Below are 22,321 nucleotides of genomic sequence, written 5' to 3'. Positions count from 1 at the left end.
GATTCCTAGACACACAGGAGTAGAATTTCTGAAATATTTGGAACTCCCTTCCTCAAAGGCTGACGGAGGCAGAGTTGTTGAGTATTTTTAAAGTATTTGAGAATGTGAAAGGCAGAGAAAACATTAGGGGCCAGGTTACCTACTCCTGTTCTGAATTTATAAGTCTCCTTGCAGAAACTTTCTCCAAATCTGATTTATTAACTGAGGTCTGGGAGCGTTCTCTTCTCTGTATCTTCTCCCACAAGAATAAATAATTAATAATCTTATTAATTATTTTGAAGTCAAGAGTGTTTGGATTAAGTATTCACACTCCAGTTTCGAAAGCAAGCATTATTTACAAAGGCCGATTGAAAACACAAAGAATGTTCACAAGAGACAGCAAGTCACAGGGAAGAGAGGTTGCAGATTAATGCAAAATTATAAGAAAAACATGTTTTTATTTCTTTATACAAACTCCAACTAAATACTTGTTTAAATAGTGTCAATAATAAATTAAAAAAATAACCGTTCATAAACATAACATGGCATTAATATTCCTCTACACATTAATACATTTTATTACATCTGCTTGCAGATCCTCTCAGATATTATTCAAAGGATCTATGGTAGAGTTTCTGCAAACCATTGTTTTAATTACTTAATTGACTTCTGCAAAATAATATTTTCAAGTTTTCATTATTCACCTAGCTCCTGCTGAATGTATTAACTCATTCTTAACTGGAAGTGCCTGTTTGTGTGGAGAAAAGACGGTCAGACTCTGAAATCTTAGATTCATCTGATAAATTTTCTGAGCCAGAATTGGGCCAACAATATAACATAAGAATTAAAAACCTTACTTAGGGTTCCTAAAACGTTATCTCTAATCATCTTGTTAACATTTTACATGCACTTAATATTTTTATAACTAATAAATAAAATTCTTTAAAGAAAATTAAAAATGTACAGCTACTTTAATGTTTCTCTGAATGCTTGCCGCATTCAGGAAAGAAAATGTTAAGTCCAGAGAACTTCAGGTCTGTACAAGTAATGTGGTGAGCTTAGGCAGTCATTATTCAATTTCATAACATAATCCTGTTTTATTTATTTGTTGCAGTGGGAGGAGAAACAGAAGGTGTATGAAAACCAAGGACCAAAGCTTTTTGGTTGTAACACATTTCCAAGGTTCTCTGATGTTGCAGTGCTTTTTAGTATGCTATTAGCAATTGGACTATCTCTACCCCCTGAACTACATTATAATCCTGAGGTTAGTACTGATCAGAAGCTCTGTGACAGAGAGAAGCAGATCCCCTCACTATATTTAACCTGTACCACAATGTACAAGTGAAGAGCAGGTGACCTGCAGGGCTATGGATTAAGTTGCTAGGAGGAGGAATTAGGCTAAGTAGCTGTTTATCAGCTGGCAGCAATACATCGGGATGAATAACTCCCCCTTGCATTGTAACTGTCTATGATTTTACAGCAAGGTACTAACCCTGCCAAAGTTGTCTCAGCCTTTGGCCACATTCTACGAGCCAAACCTCACCTCATCACAGTGGGTTACTGTTGCAGCATGAATGATCCAGTGTAGCTACAAAGATGGCAAATCAGGGCAATGTATGGAATTGCATAGTTATTCAGGCTGTTTTGAAGGTGAATGGAAACCTTTCAACAGATCTTCCTCAACTCTGTTGATGTACATTTTCAGGCCTGAGTGTTCTTTTCTTCGGCCCTTTAGCCTCAGGTAGAATCCTCTAAAAGCACACTTATATAGTGTAACATTGACTAGGAGTAGAATGCAACAGCTTTGTAATTGGTTGCTTCCTGCCAGATAGTCGTGAGAGTCTGACCATACACACAGAATCATTCTAGACCAATCCTATATCAGGTTATTCATTTTAATGGCCACACAACTGTTTTTAAATACTACCATAAACTCAAGCAGATAACAGGGCTTGAAATGATTTAAAAATACCGACACATATGGAACAAAGGTGGAGCAAGATAAAACTGAAAAAAAGTACCAAGGAAATTAAATTAGAAAAAGGAATTATGAGAAGTATAGATATGGTAAATGCAAGCAGGCTTTTTCCACTGATGTTAGGTGGGACTACACTAGAGATCATGAGGTAAGGGTGAAAGATGAAATTTTTTAAGGGTAACCTTCTTCATTCAGAGGGTTGAGAGAGTGGAATGAGCTGTCTGTTCAAGTGGTGCATTTGAGATCGATTTCAATATTTAAGAGAAGTTTGGGTAGGTACATGGATGGTAGGGGTATGGAAGACTATGGTCCTGGTGCAGGTCGACGGGAGTAGGCAGTTTAAATGGCTCAGCACAGACTAGATGGCCAAAAGGGTCTGCTTCTGTGCTGCGCTTTTCTACGATTCCAAAGGAACGGATTTCAATTTGAAAGAGAAAAATGTAAGGCAGATCTAGAAAAAGGACCAGAGTCAATTCATCCTTGGATGGCAACACCGAAGCGATTCAACAGTGTCATTTGATGACTGCTATCACTTTTGCCTCATTCAATACTGTTGATGTCATGCTTTAGTGCTTGTAACCAATGTAGGTTTCTTGGCCTTTTCTTAAAATAGGATTCAGGACTAGCTTAAAAAGCCTGGCTTTCATATTTGCAAGTCATGTCCTCTATGCTTTCATAACTGTTCTCTTACATCAGATGACCAAATTGCCCCATTTCATTTCCTAATTCACTTGTATTTCAATTAAATTTTACTTTTACCATTCTGGTTAGATGTCTGTTCTTAAGATTTTATCATTCTAACTTGGTACTGTTATACAGGGGTGGGAGCTATACAGGAACTCCACTTTCTGAAATGGAATATCTCCAAATTTCAGACGAAAAGGGACATTAAGTTATTCTGTAGTCCATGCGAAAGACATTAGCAAGTTGCACATGTTTTAAATGGAGTGAGTACAGGAAGCTCAAAAACACTAAACCTACTGTTTGCTTAGTTGCAAGTCCATTGTCCATCAATTGTGAACAATTTACTGGTTGCCAGATTGGACATTTACTTCTCCATTCACCAGGATAATGGAGAAAGCTAATCAAATCATATATTCCTCAGAGAATTAGAGGGGAAAAAGTCAACTTAACATTAAATCCACAGTGTGATAATGAAAGGCACCTGTTAATAGTGGTCAGATTCATTCAACTAGTAAGGAATGAGTTAATATATTCACAGCTATGAGGGAAGGACCTAGATGGACAGCTGTTGAATCTTTGTAAACTTGCACAACAGTTCACATAAAATGTTGCCACAACTGCTCAACTGGGCCCCAGGTATGCTTCTCCAGATGAACAATTAACCTCCCCACAGAGGTCTTATTAGTTCTTTAATCCCCAAGTTTCATCCCGTCTTCATTTGTTTCTTTCTTCTAACTTATCATGTCTTCCTTGGTCAAGAAATGCCCTCAGTGTTACCATTGCTGAAGAAATTCATAGAATCCCTGTAAATCTGTGTGATGTCCTTTAACCCTGCATGGTTTCAGTCTGTACATCACCACTAGTTAGTTCCTCTCTGACAAATTTGATTACAAATTTGTAATCATACGTTATTCTCTCTGCGATGTGTTCACCCTTTAGTCCTGAATACAGTGGTGTTCTGATATTTTATTGTTCCCCTGCACAGCAGGGATAAGTTGATTTTCTTCACTTTGGTTCCATGTCTAAGACACTTCTTTTTGTGTATCTTTGCCATTAATGTGGTTTTATTTTGCTTCAAAATACTCTTCATTTGCAAAGCAGTTGTTGCTAAATGCAACAGGTATTATGACTTGTGACTTCCTTCAACAGGGAGAATCAAGCAAAATAAATCTCGGGTAATTGTTCTGGCAAAGTAGGCAGACAATCTCAGGCATAATCTTTTCTGCTTTTCTTCACTTCCATTAGGATGATTCAACATGATCACTTCATTGACTTCCAAGCATTTTAACCATCCAGTACCCTGCAAAATGCACATAGACAGAAAGGCAACATTAAACTCTTATTACAAGGCTCACCCCACATCAGTATTTCTACTTGTCAGATTTCTAATTGCACTTCTCTCTGATGAGTGGAGACAGAATTTAGTCTTATTTTATGTGGCAAAGTGAGATGTCATTATAGTCAAGAGCAAGCTTAACGGAGGTTGAGATAATCTAGGTCTCAGGTTTATTTTCCATGTAATGGGTGAGGAATTTCGAGACTAACACTGAACAATATAGCAGCAAGGCATCAGTGAAACTATTGTGCAAGATTCAGTGCCAAATGGCGAATTGAGCTCGACTATCTGCCTTCATATCTCTCATAAACTATCACAGGATCAGAGGGAGTTAGGTCGGGCAATTGTTGATAGATCACAAACAAAGCAGGCACTGGATGTTTAGCAATTTTGAAATTTCATTCATGAATTTATCTATAAAGTTCAAAGAGTAAGTTGATAGCGAAAAGCTCCACAATGTTCTTCTTTGACTGGTTTGTAAACAAGCTAATCTTGATGGGAAATAATGTGTATAGATGAACTTGAAGCTCTTTATTTTGAAGAGGTGACCAAGTGGACTGCCAAGTGCGGGGCAGTGGATTTGGTCTGAATGGACTTTAGCAAGGCTTCTAACAAGGTTTCGTATGGTAGCCTGGTCTAAAAATTTAGATCAGATGGAATGTAGGATGAGCTAGCCATTTGGATACAGCATTGGCTTGGCAAAGGAGACAAGAGGTAGCAGATGAGTGTTGTTTTTCAGAATGGAGTTCTGTGTTGTGCTACTGAGATTGGTACTGAATCTACCGCTCTTCATCATCTATATCAATGATTTGGATGACAACATTGTTAGTGTGGTTAATACCAAAATTGATCATGTACTGGACAGTGAAGAGGGTTATCTAAGTTTACAAAGGGTTCTAGACCAATGCATGAAGTGGGTCAGAGAATGGCAAATGGAATTTAAATCAGAATAGTGCGAGGTGTTGCACTTTGGTACGTAGAAACAGGTTAGGACTTGTGCAGGAAATGGTACGTCCCCGGAAAATGACGTATAACAGAGGGACCAAGATTTACAGATATAAAGATCCCTGAAAGTGAAGACAGGGTGGTGGAGAAGGTGTTTGGAACATCATTTAACAGCTGTACAGGAAATTGGTGAGGCCACACTTGGAATATTTTGTGCAGTTATGGACATCTGGCTATAGCAAGGACATCTTAAACCGAGATAGGATGCAGAAAAGATTTCTGAAAATGTTACTAGAACTGGAGAGTTTGATCTATAAAGAGTGACTGGACAGGCTGGTAAGAAAGCTGAAGGGTTTATAAAATTTCGAGTGGCATAGACAAGGTGAATGGTTACATTCTCATAACCAGTATAGAGATTCTAAAAACAAGAGCACATAGGATTAGGTGACAAGGAAATGATTTAAAAGAGATCTGAGGGGCAAATTTTTCCTACACAGAGGAACATGGTACATGGAACAAACTGGCAGGGAAATAGTAAAAGTGGGTACAATTATAACATTTAAATGACATTTTAGAAGATATACAAATAGGAAAAGTTTGGAGAAGAGTGGGTCAAACATAAGGAAATGGGACTCGCTCAAGTAGACAACTTGCTTGGCATGGGCAAGTTGGGCTGAAGGTTTCATTGTTAATAACTTTATGTCTCTAAGAGCCTCTGACAGGCATATGGGTTCAATTGTCAGCAGAAAGTGATTTTGTGGATCAGGTAGACCATACCATTCTATTGTAAAGGGAAGCTGAAAGTCAGTTGTGAACTAGGATAGCGGCATACTTTACGTGAAATAGACAAGAGGTGCCCAGACGATAATATTTCTGCACAAGCAAAACTATGTTCAATCTTAATGATCTGAATCTATGGAACTGTTTCTAGAATATTAGCTAATTGATGTTGCTTTGAGTTTCAGTGCTTGTTGATTGCTGTTTGGTAGAGATTTCAGACCTGGGACTTGCACACTGGTTTCAACATTTAGGACAAGCTTACGAAACCATAAACTATTTAACAAAAGGCAAGCAGATAATATGCATCAATGTGGTCTACACAGACAAAGCATTTAGTGAGCACATTCTACAAAAGTACATCTAGGCTCTTACTCATTTCATAATGGAGAAGAAACAGATAAAGGCATAGATATCCAATAGATCTACAATAAATCTTTTATACCAATGAACAAAGTTGGGTGGATTGAGAGTGAAGGATATTAAGATAAAATGCCTGTCCAACTTGGCACACATTGGTAAAAGAAAAGTGACTGCACTTCAAATAACTCTGTTTTTATGATAAATGAATGCTAGGAATAATAGGACAATCAATATGAATGCACCTGCAGAAAAATAACTGTAGAAATAGCCAAAATCTTCCTGTCAAAAGCAAATGAGTAAAGGTGAGATTTCCAGGGGAATTCTCACTAATCGCCTGCACTAACTTCAATGGGATGCTGATGTTTTTTTTCAGTGATCATTCAAGCAAATGTCACCCAAAGGAGATCAGGAAAATCAATCTTAAAATGACAACCCACTTCTTTTTCCTATTGTTTGATTGACTGCTACTTCTTTCCAAGGAAGTTGAGACCTGGAGCAGTTCTGTTCTCTGCACCATGATTAATGACTGTTTCTTTATTCATCATCCCCCATCATCTTCCTTCTCATTTCTCACTTGATACTGTATCTCTTTGCTTCTTCTGTATTGTCAAGATTATGTAGCATAAAGGACAATTTCTATTTGCCCTTCATGAATTGATGGTGTTGTTCTTTTTCGGGACAATGATGGGAAAGTTAGGTTTTACAAAACTGAACTGTTAGTATTATTATAGTTTTCTGTTAGTCGAACAAACCATTAGGGAAAAAGAAATCAGATCCCCTAACATAGCATCACTAAGGTAGCAAGGACAATAGGTGTCACAGCTTGCTAGAAAATTGGTTTCCATTAGTCATAACATAACATTACGTGGAGGGATTAATGGGAAGGTAAGGATTATAAGAAGTCTGAAAGGCAGGGTCAGGTTAATGAGATGATGGAGCTGAATGTGAATAGTGTCAGCGGGAATTGAACCAGGGTCAGCTGCACTGTAAAGCATTGTGCTAATCACTACACTACCATGCTGCCCCTTTCTGGATAGGAAAGATAGAGGGGTATGCCAAAGATGGGTAAATTTGGCTATCTTAAATGGGAATCTTTGTCAGCATGGGCCAGTTCGGTTGAAGAGCCTATTCCTGTACAATACAACTCTATGACATGGTTGGAGGAGCAACAAGACTCGTGACTCTGCATTCCCAGGTTTCAATGCTACAGAGGTGATAGCGAGGACAATCAAAGAGCTGAAAAATCTACATTACTAATCAAGAAGAATGTCACAGGTGCATGCAGAACTGTGGAAAACAAACCTGGCTAGGTGACTGGCATTTCAGTAGGAGAGCATTTTGGGAACAATGATCGCATGCCCCTAAGTTTTAAGATAGTTGTAAATAAAGCTAACCTTGTGGGAAAGTGCTAAACTCGAGTCAAGTAAATCATAACATTGTTAAGCAAGAGCGAGGGAAATTCGATTCAGTGCAGCTATTATTGGGCAAGTTCACATCTGGCAAGTGAAGGTTATTTAAAGACCCGCTGATCAGAGTTCAGAGCTGCCATATTCCAGACAAGAATGGCAAGGTTAAGGAATCTTGGATAACAAAAGAAGTTGTAAATTCAGTAAAAAGGAAAAAAAAGTATGTGTAAGGTTTAGGAAGCTACAATTGGACAAGGCCTTTGAGGAAAATGAAGTAGAAAAGAATTCAAGTGGGGAATTAGGAAGGGCAAAAAGGGCATGTAGGATCACAGAGAATCCTACGGCACTGAAAACATACACTGAAAAAAAATAGGATAACTAGGGAGATAGTAGGACCACTCAAGGATAAAGGAGGGAATTTATGCTTAGAATCAGAAATACAGGCTAAATGAATACTTTGCATCAGTATTCAACAAGCAGAAGAACATGGAAGAGAATAAGATCACTGTTGGTTATATGAATTTGCTAAGGTGTTTTGAGATCAAGAGGAAGGTGGTGTTGAGCCTTGAAGAGTATTAAGATGGATAAGGCCCCGGGGTCTGATTGGATATCCTCCATCTTATCAAGAGATGAGATTTCTCGGGCCTAGATGAAGACCATTGCAGGTCCCAAAGGTGTAGAGAATGGCCAGAATTGTTTGTTTAATAAGGGAAATAGGGGAATTCTAGGTAAGCATAGGCCAGTGAACTTCACATCAGTTCGTAGTGAAGTTACTGCAAACAATTCTTAGGGATAGGACTTAATTACCTTTGGAATAACATGGGATATTGCTTTCGGAAAGCATGGCTTACTGTGGCACAGGTTAGGCCTTACAAACCTGACTGAATTTTTCTGACGAGGTGATGAAGGAGATTGATGAGGGAAGGGTAGTGGACATTATCTACATGGACTTCTGTAAAATTTGATATGGTCCTTTATGGCATGTTGATCCAGGGGATTAAGATTCATAGAATTCCACAGTTTGAATTCAGAATTGGCTTGCCAACAGAAGCTACAGAGTAGATCTGGGAAGGTGTGCATTTGGATAGAAATGCAGGCAGAAGAGACTAGTTGAGTATGGCATCATGTTCAGCAGGACATTTCGGGCAACAAGGCCTGATCATATGCTGTACTGTTCTATGTTCTATACCTGAAAATTTGACATGCTGCCTGTTTGATTTCTGAAAGTGTATAAGAGTAGAAAAACTCTAATACCTCAGAATGTCACAGAACTATAGTAATAGAGAACAGATACTGGCCCTTTGTTGCAACTGGTACACGCTGACCATAGCGCCCTACCCGCTAGTCCCGGTCGCTAGGACTCAGCACATAACCCTCCATGTACCTATCCAAATGCCCTCCCTGCTAGTCCTGGTTGCTGGCAGTCAGACCATAACCCTTCATGTCTCCTAAAGGTTGCTTTTGGCAGCTCCAGCAACTCTGTAGCGGCCAATTCTAACCAAACCAAATTGCTGTTATTGGCGACCCCCACAGATTTGTTATACTTGTATGGCACACCCTCAGCTCTAATAATGATTGATCCAAAGTTGAACATATGTATATGGTCCTTTATCAGCAATTAGCAACCATACAATCTTGAAGTGATGCATTGCTCCAACAAGCACATTCCAGGTATTGACTACCATTTGTATAAAGGTGTTACCTCTCAAGTCCCTTTTAAATCTCTCCTCTCACCTTGTACCATTTAGATTCCAGATTTTTATTTGCGTGTTATGCTGTAGGAAAGATAGACTATGCTACCCTAATCAGAATTCTTTATCCTGTGCTTGGATGCTACTCAGTGAAGATTTGACTTAATTCCTTTAGTAATTGCCAACGCATTTCAAAACTTCTACAGAATTTCTCTGATTTCCCATAGGTCAATGAGCAAAGCTTAAAAAAACACCAAATTTCAGATTCTTCAGAAAATAAACCCTGCTTGCTGTTACACTTCCCCAGATAAATTCCTAGCATCTCAGCAAGCTTTAGGTTGCGAAGAATATCCTATTATTTCTGTCCACATTTTATTGCAAAGTGAAACCATAAACCCTATTCTTGTTTAGAATTGTGTTTTTGAAAAAGAGACAGTTCAAGCACTGTTACTATTTTGTGGATGTATTTTTAAGCAGTGGAAATCCAGTACACTGGATTTCTGATAATTCTGTAGAAAAATGTCACTGATTGTTACAGATACAAATTCTAGTGGGAAAATGTCTCTTCATTTCTTCTATATTTCCAGGGGTGTGTTGTAAAATGACAACATACCCCAACAATTAGATAATAAATATTGGTTCCTGTCATGGCTTTTTAACAAGATGGATCAAAACTATAATCAGCAACCTGTTGTCTTTCTGACTTGTGACAGGAAGATGAAGAGGCTTGGACGAATGACCATCAAACCATTAAAATGTCATAATGGAAGATTCAGTTGATTTTTTTTTTATAATTGTCCATCAGTCCAATATCAACAAAGGGACTTTATAATAGAGTCACTTACCTTCTTTAGAAGTCCCATTGACATCAAGGCCAAAGGATAAAGGCAAGGGAGAAAAATAAAAATAGAAACAAAAACTGCAGATGGAAAAGAAAATGGAAAGACAGAAGAAGAGCAAAATGTTTAGAACAAGTAGAGTTATATGATAAACAGCATGTATGGAACAATGTTAAAACAGTTTATAACATACGGATTATTCTTACTGACAAACACTACATATTATCCAACTTATGGTCGGGTTAAGGGTCTTAGGGACATTAAAACAAACCAATTAGGAATACTAAAGTTAAACACTTATTTCTACACTGTTACACAGCCATTGCATTTTATGTTTAACTCTTTGGAGGTGATGCTGCCCTTCTCACTGGTATATTAAATAATGTGTTAGTCCAAGTATTAGGCTTCTTAGGGGTGATTGAACATAGAATATCAAGCATTGCGAGGGCCTTTTGTGAATTCCAGTGCTAAGCCCCAGCGAATTTTCTCTTGATGCTGACCAAAGCATTTAGTCATCTGAATGGCTGTCCTCCCTGCAACATTGTCACCACAGGCAAAGTTCCTCAAGAAGCAACAAACACACAAGGTTAGCTGACTAGTGTAAGAGCACGTGTGTCTGGGAGATTGACACACTCACCTTTTCTTCCAAATCTTTGATTTGCCGATTCTGAACATCAGTCTTGTCCTCCAGGTCTCGTATTCTCTGGTGGAACAAAAGTTTCACAATAAGATTGATGACATAAACAGAAACTCAGGATTTACTTCAATCATCAAAACAAACTCACCAACATCCCTTTAAATGCTGAGTAGAAATTTAGCATCATGATATCTATCTATACAATCATTCTGCACTGCCATTACTCAATGCAAATGAATTTCAGAAGGTGATTACAATGGGCAGCTGATATTATACATTGGTGTAAAGCAAAACCAAAGATAATTTTTAACCCATTTATTTTAACTTGCCAGTACAAGCTGTGTATTCCTTATTTAACAGGAAAACACCTTCAATATTATCACATTATCAACGATAAGGTACTAGGGAGTATTGTCGAACAGAGGGATCCAAAGATTCTTGAAGGTGCCAGTGATTAAAAAGGCACATGGGATTCCAACAGTTATCAGTATCGCACAGATGGATTATGCACGTATGCAATCTAGCTTGTCATTCCACCGACTGAACTCTGGAGGCAGCACCAAAGGAAGGGACCAGCCCTCAACCCAGCATGAATGCTGCCCCACACCACCTCTGGTGTCTTCTCTCCAACAAGCTGCAACAAGCATGCCCAACAAGCAGTTTGAGGCCTAATCCTCACAACAACTAGGCCACACAGCTCCTCTGCCAAATATCTTGCTAATAAAAAAGAAAAACAGACTTGCAGCATTTTACATTATCAATGTCCAACAGGGTCTTGTGATCGCAAGAGAAATGTCAATAAAATCAAAAAGCATTGATTTATGATAAGATCAATTTTAGCTTCTGCCCAAGATTTCAAGACTTCATTTCCCCCTCTTTAACCATTTAGTGGCTTGACCCTGCAGCAAGTATAACCTTTCCAGCCACCTCTGCAAACCTCACACCCATTCCAGCCCACCTCAGACCCGTTGCATTCACACAGACAATGTAAAGGTCTAGAACCCAGCAATCACTGGTCCCCAATCCCTTTTCAGCTGCGTTGAAACCAGGTGTGTCTCAGATACAAACCAGACGAGATTCACTCCCTCAGCACATGTTGCAGTTTTACTCAAATTGGTTATTTGCTCTTTTGTCTCTTAGATTTCAAATATTGCTGATCTCTCAGCTGCAAAGAAGTGAACTATGGTCAGCATGGATAAATATGGCCAAAGACCCTGCTTTCATGTTGAATACATATATGTCTCATTACTGAGGTAATGTTTACTGGCTCATTGTCCATTCAGAAATCTGATGGCAGGTAGGAAGAAGCTGTTCATGAAACACTGAGCGTGTACCTTCAAGCTCCTGTTTCTCCTCCTTGATGGTAACAATGAGAAGAGGGCACGTCCTGGGTGATGCGGGTCCTTAATGATGGATGCCACCATTTTGAGGCATGGCCTTTTGAAGGTGTTCTCAGCGTTGAGTTTACAACTTTCTGCAGCTTTTTCCAATCCTGTGCAGTGGCTCCTCTATCCCAGATGGTGATGCAATCAGTTAGAATGCTCATTACTGTACTTCCGTAGAAATTTGAGAGTGTCTTTGGTAACATACCAATTCTCCTCAAACTCCTAAAGAAATATAATAGCTGTCATGCCTTCTTTGTAATTGGATCAAATTGTTGGGCCCAGGATAGATCCTCAGAGATGTTGACACTCAGAAACTTGAAACTGCTTACACTTTCCACTTCTGATCCCTCAATGAAAACTGGCATGTGCTTCCTCGACTTTTCCATCCTGAAGTCCACAATCAGTTCCTTGTCTTTACTGATGTTGAGTGCAAGGTTGTTGCTATGACACCACTTAACCAACTGCAATCAATAAACAGCAGGCTGAGGTAACTATTGCTATTGTCCAGGTGATCCAAGGCTGAGTGGAGAGCCAGTGAGGTTACAAATTTCAGTGGGTCCAGGTCCTTGCTTTTGCAGGAGTTGATTCTGGCCATGAACAACCTCTCAATGCACTTCATCACAGTTGATGTGAGTGTCAGTGGGCAATAGTTGTTGAGGCAGCTCACCCTGTTCTTCATGGGCACTGGTATGATTACCACTCTATTGAAGCAGGTGGGAACCTTCAAATGCAGCAGAGAGAGATTTTAAAATATCCTTGAACACTTCTGCCATTTGGTGGACACAGGTTTTCAGTGCCCATCAGGGCTTGATGCCTTGCGAAGTTTCATCCTTTTGAAAGATGTTCTGACATTAGGCTCTGAGGCAGAGATCACATGGTCAGCAGCGGCTGCAGGGGTTCGCACGTGTGTAGCTTTGTTCTCTCTTTCAAAGCATACCGAAAAAGCACTGAGCTCATCTGGGAGTGAAGCATTACAGCCATTTATGATGTTGGGTTTCACTTTGTAGGAAATACGACCTGCGAACCCTGCCAGAGTTGACATTCCATCTCTAACCTCAATCGGAATTGTTTTCACACCCTTAAAGTAGAATCTAGGTTGTACCTGGATTCATGCATATATCTGGATCACTGGACTCGAATGCCCTCATCAAACAATGAATCTCCTGGTTCATCCACAGGTTTTTGTTTGAATATGTTTGGTAAGTTGTTGAAGGTAAACATTCATCCACATCGGTCTTGATGAAATTAGTGACAAGCGTAGCATGTTCATTCAGACTCAAAGATGAATCCCTGAATGCTGCCCAGTCCACTGACTAAAAGCACTCCTCCACCTCCCTTGAGTATACCTTCTTGGTCCTCATCACCGGTGCTGAGGTCTGTCGTCTCTGCGTATATGCCAGGAGTAGAAGTAGAGCCAGATGATAGGTCTTGCCAAAGTGTGGCTATCTGATGGCATGGTAAACATTCTTGATAGTGTGATAGTGGTACTACAGTGGTCAGATGTTTTGCGTCCTCTGGTTCCACAGGGGATATGTTGATGATAGTTGTTTAGAGACTTCTTCCAGTTGGCCAGATTGAAATCTCCCACAATGATAGACAGGCATCAGAGTGTGCAGTTTTGTGCCTGTTGATTACATTGCTGCCTGCTTGAGATTGACCTGAGGTGGAATGTACACTACTATCAGGATGATGGTGGAAAATTCCATTGGCTGATAAAGTGGATGACATTTGATTGCTAGATCTTCCTGATCAGGTGAGCAGGACTGAGACAAAACCATCACATTTGTGCATCACAATGAGTTAATCATAAAGCATACTGCACCTTCTCTGCCTTTAAAAGCCTCAGCTGTCCTGTTGTGGAGAATTGTGAAGCCATTGAGCTGCAGTGCTGCATCTGAAATGGTTGGGGATAGCCATGGTTCCATGAAGCAAAGTACACAGCAGTCTATGATGTCCCTCTGCTAAAACTGTCTTGCTCCAAGACCTTCAACTTTATTTTCCAGAGACTCCACATTCACCAGCAGATTAGTTGGGAGTGGGGGTGTATAGCCTCTGCATTTCAATTGTACTTGCAGATCAGCACGTCATCCCTGGTTCCATTTTTTTAAAGGGGAACTGCACTTGGGACTCAAGCCTGCCATCTGAGGTTCATCGATTTTGAGTACCGATAGATTTTTTTAAAGTCTTAAAACACTACCGCTTACTGAAGTATCCATTAATGTGACAAAGGATGCCAGCTGTATTAGTTCTGAACAGAAATTTTTGATTATTCCCATCGGAGCTGCCTACAAACAGTTGCCTCTTAATGACCCATCTTAAAAATGGTGCTTTATTTTCCATTCCTTCCACAAACTCCTACTTCTTAATTTTTGGGAATGAGCAATACGTGAAGGTGATTATATCCCTGAATAGGTTGAGTTGACAGTAACAGGAAGGAGAGAATTACTGAGGTGATATAGTGTCTAATTATTGTTCGGTAACAGCATAGCCATAACTAGCAAGGAAACACACATTCTGACAACTTTCAATATTTCACTGACTTCTTGAGAAAGGAGATCTCACTTTATGAATTCTTTCTTCCTCATAGCAGAATTCTGAGCGACAATATAAATTGCAATCTTCAGGTCAGTGATACTCATTCAAGTTTATTGCTGGTAACAATATGCCAACCTACTCAGAATCCTGTATCACAAGTGGCACACTCCAGACTGGTTTTGGGAGTTTTCTTTACAAGCCTTACTAATTAAACCACAAAAAATACCTCATTGGCAGTCAAGGATCTGAAATGCTTTGAGGTTACTCTGTATTTGTAGATAAACATCTTTCTCGTCTACATAGTGAACTGAATTTACATACACAGCAAAACAAGTGGATCAAATTTATTCCTCAAATTACGAGCCACCTTGTATCTCCTGTAGCTCACTCACAAATGACCCCTTATTCTTCTCCCTTGTCTCATCCCTCACAATTTATCTGCTATTTGAAACAGATTGTGCGATTTTGGAAGGTGCCATTTATTGTTAAGCCTCACCTGATGCGCTTGCTGCAGCAGTTCCATTCGCTCCTGCAGGATTTGGCAGTCATACTCCCTGCTCTTTCTCAGCATCTGACGTCTCAGTTTCTCCACTGCAGTTCGCAGGTCATCCTTTTGCTTCTCTGTTAGTGATTCTCCAAGTTTAATCACGGTGTCTTGCTGTAGTGCATTGTACAGTGTAGCCTCCAGCTCCTGGATATGCTGAAAAGACAGTTTTAACATGGAGGAAGGCAGAACAAGCAAGGAAAATGCTGCATGCTGAAAATAGTCAACATTATTTCTAGGCAGACGTGTGTCCAATACTTTGGGTCTCTTTTTTTTCTCCTAGTATTTTATACCTTTAGTATTCCAGCTCATCAATTTCAGCTTTCACTCATACAAGAATGGCTGGGAGTGTCATTCGACTATTTTGCCCGGGGTACCCATCATGAGTATGGACTTCTCAATGGGAACCATTGAATACAAGATGGAAGAACACAGTTAATTATTGTCTCACTATCCCGGGAGCATTAAGACAAGTCATGGAACCTCCACAGCTGCAACTTCCTCTCCACACTCCCCACCACCTACTAATCAGGGTTGATATCCAACAACTCTACACAGATGTGGACTTAACGCGGAGATCCAAGCCTGATTACATCAATACCAGGTGGGAATCAGGTTCCCAAATATTCTAAGATTTATTTAAAACATTTACCCTCAACTTAAAACATCCAATACAAAGACTTCCAAAATGATCTGCATGTGGTTCTGTATTGTACTTTGCACTAACTGTAGTCCAGATACTTTAAATTCAGCTCCATTATTTGAATGGTGTGGATTCTCAGTGAGCTTCTGGAATGAATCATATCCTTAAATGAGAACCTGCTTATTTGAAAGACTATAAGCAATGTAACTTCCTACTTAGAACCTGCATAGAAAGGGAAGTAACAATCTGAATCAGTAACAAAAGAAGCAATTTTAAATAGCACCATATATATTATCTACATGAGAACAAATGTATGTACTTAATGTAAAGGGATTCATCCCTCATCTGGATTCCATAATCTTTAAGCAGTGACTTTATTCAGTTGTTACTTTCCCCATCAACTTTCCAAATATGCCCACACTGAACTACTAAACTTAAGAATCTCTTAGTGTGGGAGTAATGCAATCAAAAATGAGTTGGGTCACATGAGGCTCAGTTACTATCTGAACCTTTCGAGGAAGTGGAGTATTCTCCAAATCTCAAAAGTTTGTTTCTAAAGCAGACTCTTCACTAACAATACTTTTGATTCTTTCTTTCTCACAGGAGTTTCATTCATGTTCATATTTGCCACTTACATTTACTGGCAAATTCAAGTTCTTTCCACATAGCCTATTGATCCCTGACAGGATGAAAGGAACTTTGAAATGTTACACTTTTGCACTGATGTGATCAACTTACAGGAAAAGTGTGCTTTACTAACAAATGAATTTCATATAAACTTCACTGAGATAATCCACAAGTCACGAAGAAATACTCCTCAGTTAGATTGCCAGGGCACCAGAGAAATTGAGTCATAACTCAGCAGAGAACAGTTGAGAAACATTTCCATAGAAACCATAGAAACTACAGCACAGAAACAGGCCCTTTGGCCCTTCTTGGCTATGCCGAACCATTTTCTGCCTAGTCTCACTGACCTGCACACGGACCATATCCCTCCATACACCTCCCATCCATGTATCTGTCCAATTTATTCTTAAATGTTAAAAAAGAACTCGCATTTACCACCTCGTCTGGCAGCTCATTCCATACTCCCACCACTCTCTATGTGAAGAAACCCCCCCTAATGTTCCCTTTAAACTTTTCCCCCCTCACCCTTAACCCATGTCCTCTGGTTTTTTTCTCCCCTTGCCTCAGTGGAAAAAGCCTGCTTGCATTCACTCTATCTATACCCATCATAATTTTATATACCTCTATCAAATCTCCCCTCATTCTTCTACGCTCCAGGGAATAAAGTCCCAACCTATTCAACCTTTCTCTGTAACTGAGTTTCTCAAGTCCCAGCAACATCCTTGTAAATCTTCTCTGCACTCTTTCAACCTTATTTATATCCTTCCTGTAATTTGGTGACCAAAACTGAACACAATACTCCAGATTCAGCCTCACCAGTGCCTTATACAACCTCATCATAACATTCCAGCTCTTATACTCAATACTTCGATTAATAAAGGCCAATGTACCAAAAGCTCTCTTTACAACCCTATCTACCTGTGACGACACTTTTAGGGAATTTTGTATCTGTATTCCCAGATCCCTCTGTTCCACTGCACTCCTCAGTGCCTTACCATTAACCCTGTATGTTCTACGTTGGTTTGTCCTTCCAACGTGCAATACCTCACACTTGTCAGTATTAAACTCCATCTGCCATTTTTCAGCCCATTTTTCCAGCTGGTCCAAGTCCCTCTGCAGGCTCTGAAAACCTTCCTCACTGTCTACTACACCTCCAATCTTTGTATCATCAGCAAACTTGCTGATCCAATTTACCACATTATCATCTAGATCATTGATATAGATGACAAATAACAATGGACCCAGCACTGATCCCTGTGGCACACCACTAGTCACAGGCCTCCACTCAGAGAAGCAATTCTCTACCATCACTCTCTGGCTTCTTCCATCGAGCCAATGTCTAATCCAATTTACCACCTCTCCATGTATACCTAGCGACTGAATTTTCCTAACTAACCTCCCATGCGGGACCTTGTCAAAGGCCTTACTGAAGTCCATGTAGACAATATCCACTGCCTTCCCTTCATCCACTTTCCTGGTAACCTCCTCGAAAAACTCCAACAGATTGGTCAAACATGACCTACCACGCACAAAGCCATGTTGACTCTCCCTAATAAGCCCCTGTCTATCCAAATGCTTGTAGATTCTGTCTCTTAGTACTCCCTCCAATAACTTACCTACTACTGACGTTAAACTCACCGGCCTATAATTTTCCCGCATTACTTTTCGATCCTTTTTTAAACAACTGAACAACATGAGCCACTCTCCAATCCTCCGGCACTTCACCCGTAGACAGCGACATTTTAAATATTTCTGCCAGGGCCCCTGCAATTTCAACACTAGTCTCCTTCAAGGTCCGAGGGAACACGCTGTCAGGTCCCGGGAATTTATCCACTTTAATTTTCCTCAAGACAGCAAGCACCTCCTCCTTTTCAATCTGTATAGTTTCCATGGTCTCACTACTTGATTCTCTCAATTCCATAGACTTCATGCCAGCTTCCTTAGTAAATACAGACGCAAAAAAACCTATTTAAGATCTCCCCCATTTCCTTTGGTTCCACACAAAGCCGACCACTCTGATCTTCAAGAGGACCAATTTTATCCCTTACAATCCTTTTGCTCTTAATATACTTATAAAAGATCTTTGGATTCTCCTTCACTTTGGCTGCCAAGGCAACCTCATGTCTTCTTTTAGCCCTCCTGATTTCTTTCTTAAGTATTTTCTTGCACTTATACTCCTCAAGCACCTGATTTACCCCCTGTTTCCTATACATGTCATACAACTCCCTCTTCTTCTTTATCAGAGTTGCAATATCCCTTGAGAACCAAGGTTCCTTACTCCTATTCAATTTGCCTTTAATCCTGACAGGAACATACAAACTCTGCACTCTCAAAATTTCCCCTTTGAAGGCTTCCCACCTACCAATCACATCTTTGCCAGAGAACAACCTGTCCCAATCCACGCTTTTTAGATCCTTTCTCATTTCTTCAAATTTGGCCTTCTTCCAGTTCAGAACCTCAACCCTAGGACCAGATCTATCCTTGTCCATGATCAAATTGAAACTAATGGTGTTATGAACACTGGAACCAAAGTGCTCCCCTACACAGACTTCCGTCACTTGCCCTAATTCGTTTCCTAACAGGAGATCCAATATTGCATCCCCTCTAGTTGGTCCCTCTATACATTGATTTAGAAAACTTTCCTGAACACATTTTACAAACTCTAAACCATCTAGACCCCTAACAGTATGGGAGTCCCAATCAATGTATGGAAAATTAAAATCCCCTACCACCACAACTTTATTTTTCCTGCAGTTGCCTGCTATCTCTCTGCAGATTTGCTCTTCCAAGTCTCGTTGACTATTGGGTGGTCTGTAATACAATCCCACTAATGTAGCCATACCTTTCCTGTTTCTCAGCTCCACCCATAAGGACTCAGTAGACAAGCCCTCTAATCTGTCCTGCCTGAGCACTTCTTAAATATTTTCCCTAACAAGCAATGCTACTCCCTCACCTTTCATTCCTCTGCCTTGATCACATGTGAAACATCGGAACCCTGGAATATTAAGCTGCCAGTCCTGCCCCTCCTGTAGCCAAGTTTCACTAATTGCTACAACATCATAATTCCACGTGTCAATCCATGCCCTCAACTCACCCGCCTTCCCCGCAATACTCCTAGCATTGAAATATATACACCTCAGAAGATTTTTACCACCACTCACAACCTTTCTATCAGCGGATTTGCTTAAACTTTCAACATCATTTATTTTCACCCCAGCCACACTGTCAGCTCTGGCACTCTGGTTCCCATCCCACTGCAAATCTAATTTAAAGCCTCCCCAATAGCACTAACAAATCTCCCTGAAAGGATATTGGTCCCCCTGTGGTTCAAGTGTAACCCGTCTCTCTTGAACAGGTCCCACCTGCCCCAGAAGAGGTCCCAATGATCCTGAAATCTGAAACGCTGCCCTCTACACCAGTTCCTCAGTCACATGTTCCTTCTCCAGAGCATCCTATTCCTACCCTCACTGGCACCTAGCACAGGTAGCAATCCTGAGATTACCACCCTTGAGATCCTGCTTTTCAACTTCCTACCAAGCTCTCTATACTCACTGTCCAGGACCTCTTCACTCTTCCTTGCTATGTCATTGGTACCGATGTGCACCACGACATCTGGCTGGTCACCCTCCCACTTCAGAATGTCATGCAATCGATCAGAGACATCCTTGACCCTGGCACCTGGGAGGCAACAAACCATCCTGGATTCTCTGTCACAACCACAGAACCTTCTATCTGCACCTCTAACTATCGAGTCCCCTATCACTACGGCTCTCCTCTTTTTTCCCCCTCCCTTCTGCACTGCAGAGCCAGACTCAGTGCCAGAGATCCGGCTACTGCAGCTAGTCCCAGGTAAGTCATCCCCCACAACAGTATCCAATGCGGTATACTTGTTGTTGAGGGGAATGGCCACAGAGGAACCCTGCTCTGCCTGCCGTTTCCTCTTCCCTCGCCTGACAGTGACCCAATTTCCTGTCGTCTGCTCCTCTGGTGTAACTACCTCCCTGTAGCTACGATCTATAATCTCCTCATTCTCCCGAATGATCCGCAGGTCATCCAGCTCCTGCTCCAGTTCCCTAACGTGGTTTGTTAGGAGCTGCAGCTGGATGCATTTCTTGCAGGTGTCGTTGTCAGGGACACCGGAGGGCTCCCTGACTTCCCACATCCTGCAAGAGGAGCATTCCAACATCCTGCCTGGCATTCTCACTGCACTAAACAATCTGAACAAAAAACTTACCGGAACCTACCCTGGCCTCTGCCTGTTCTCGCCGAAGCCTGTTTGAGCCAAAGCCGTCCCACTCTGACTCAGTCCACTCCGACGATGGCCGCTGTATATGGTGGTCTGCTTTTTAAACCTTGGCACGCTACATCATGCACCTGTGCAGTGCAGACCCTTCTCCCCGAGCAGTGTTTAAAAAAAAACGACTTTTTCTACCCAATTTCTTCACTCCTTCTCAGCTGCTTGCTTCGACTGAAACAAGAACCGTTGAAAAATTTCTCTTTTTAAACCTTGGCGCGCAAGCACCTGATTTACCCCCTGATTTACTTCAAATCTGCAGACCTGGGTTGTCAGATAAACAGACCCCTCAATTCACTTCATACAAAACTTTACTTATGTAATTCAATGCCTCAATGTTAGTGTGATCACACTCTCAATTGTTGAATGATGAATATGATGTATACTTAATAATACCTGCATGCAATGAACAATCTATACATGGGATAGTGAATATTTTATATGTAATACAAAGAACATCCCTGTACAATCATCCCTGTAACAAAGAAATCAGTTGTAGTCTGTCTGAATGATTACCATCCCGTTGCCCTGACCCCCATAGTGTTGAAATGTTTTGAACGGCTTGTCAAGCCTCATATCACAGCCATCCTCCCCTCATCGCTGGATCCTCTACAGTTTGCTTATCGTCCAAATCGCTCTACGAAGGACACAATATCCACCACACTGCACACAGTTCTCTCTCACTTGGACAACAAAGACACTTATGCCAGATTCCTGTACATTGATTTCAGTTCAGCGTTCAATACCATCATCCCGCAGAGACTAGTGGAGAAACTGTTGCTGCTTGGCCTTACCACTGCCATGTGTCACTGGATTCTGGATTTCTTGACAGAGAGACCACAGTCAGTCCGTGTTGGCAGGAACATCTCTGACTCCATCACACTGAGCACTGGATCCCCACAAGGCTGTGTGCTTAGCCCATTGCTGTGTACACTGCCAACACATGACTGTGCAGCCAGATTCAAGGAGAACATGATCATTAAATTTGCAGATGATACACAGTGGTGGGGCTCATCAGCAAAAATGATGAAACTACATACAGGGAGGAGGTCAAACACCTAGAGAGCTGGTGCACGGATAACAACTTGATGCTTCATGTCACCAAAACCAAGGAGATGATCGTCGATTTCAGACGGTCTCAGCCTGAGCACACACCCCTCAGCATCAGTGGCTCCACAGTGGAGAGAGTGGAAAACATCAAGTTGCTTGGGGTGCAGATCTCGGACAATCTCACCTGGTCCAGGAACACCACTGGGATTGTGAAACGGGCCCAGCAGAGATTGCACTTTCTGAGGAAGCTTAAACAAGCATCACTCCCCACTAACATCTTAACTACAGTCTACAGAGGCGTGGTTGAGAGTGTGCTGACCTTTTGCATCACAACCTGGTACTCCAGCTGCAGTGCTGTTGACAAAAAAGCCTTGCAGAGGGTGGTTAGGGGAGCAGAGAAGGTTATTGGGGTCTCCCTACCTTCTGTCCAAGACCTCTTTCAGAGTCGATTCCTCCAGAAGACACGGTACATCATTAAAGACCCCTCACACCCTCTCCATGAACTGTTTGTTCTTCTGCCATCAGGCAAACGTTACAGGAGCATCAAAACTAAAACCACAAGGCTACTAAACAGCTTCCTCCCACAGGCAGTCAGACTGCTAAATAGC

The 22,321-nt window shown here is 40.9% G+C and overlaps 1 protein-coding gene across 2 annotated transcripts in view; it reads right to left on the bottom strand.

Annotated features, from left to right (window-relative positions):
• Nucleotides 1-429: 429 nt before the first annotated feature.
• The window catches only part of LOC134349409 (janus kinase and microtubule-interacting protein 2-like), a 283,308-nt gene continuing 261,416 nt past the window's right edge, over nucleotides 430-22,321 (bottom strand). The window contains exons 20-23 of one of the 2 annotated variants that reach the window (XM_063053671.1): nucleotides 15,052-15,255; nucleotides 10,636-10,701; nucleotides 10,005-10,078; nucleotides 3,808-3,941 (exon numbers count right to left, since the gene is read on the bottom strand). In XM_063053671.1, coding sequence (XP_062909741.1) covers nucleotides 10,028-10,078; nucleotides 10,636-10,701; nucleotides 15,052-15,255 — 321 coding nt within the window. In that variant the 3' untranslated portion in view covers nucleotides 3,808-3,941; nucleotides 10,005-10,027. Of the gene's footprint in view, nucleotides 3,942-10,004; nucleotides 10,079-10,635; nucleotides 10,702-15,051; nucleotides 15,256-22,321 lie in introns of both variants that reach the window. The other variant, XM_063053670.1, reaches the window with a different exon arrangement.

The sequence above is a fragment of the Mobula hypostoma genome, chromosome 7 (genome assembly GCF_963921235.1).
Source record: "Mobula hypostoma chromosome 7, sMobHyp1.1, whole genome shotgun sequence".
NCBI classification, from domain to species: domain Eukaryota; kingdom Metazoa; phylum Chordata; class Chondrichthyes; order Myliobatiformes; family Myliobatidae; genus Mobula; species Mobula hypostoma.
The sequence above is the reverse complement of the archived record's forward strand: the minus strand, read 5'-3'. Positions and strand labels throughout refer to the sequence as shown.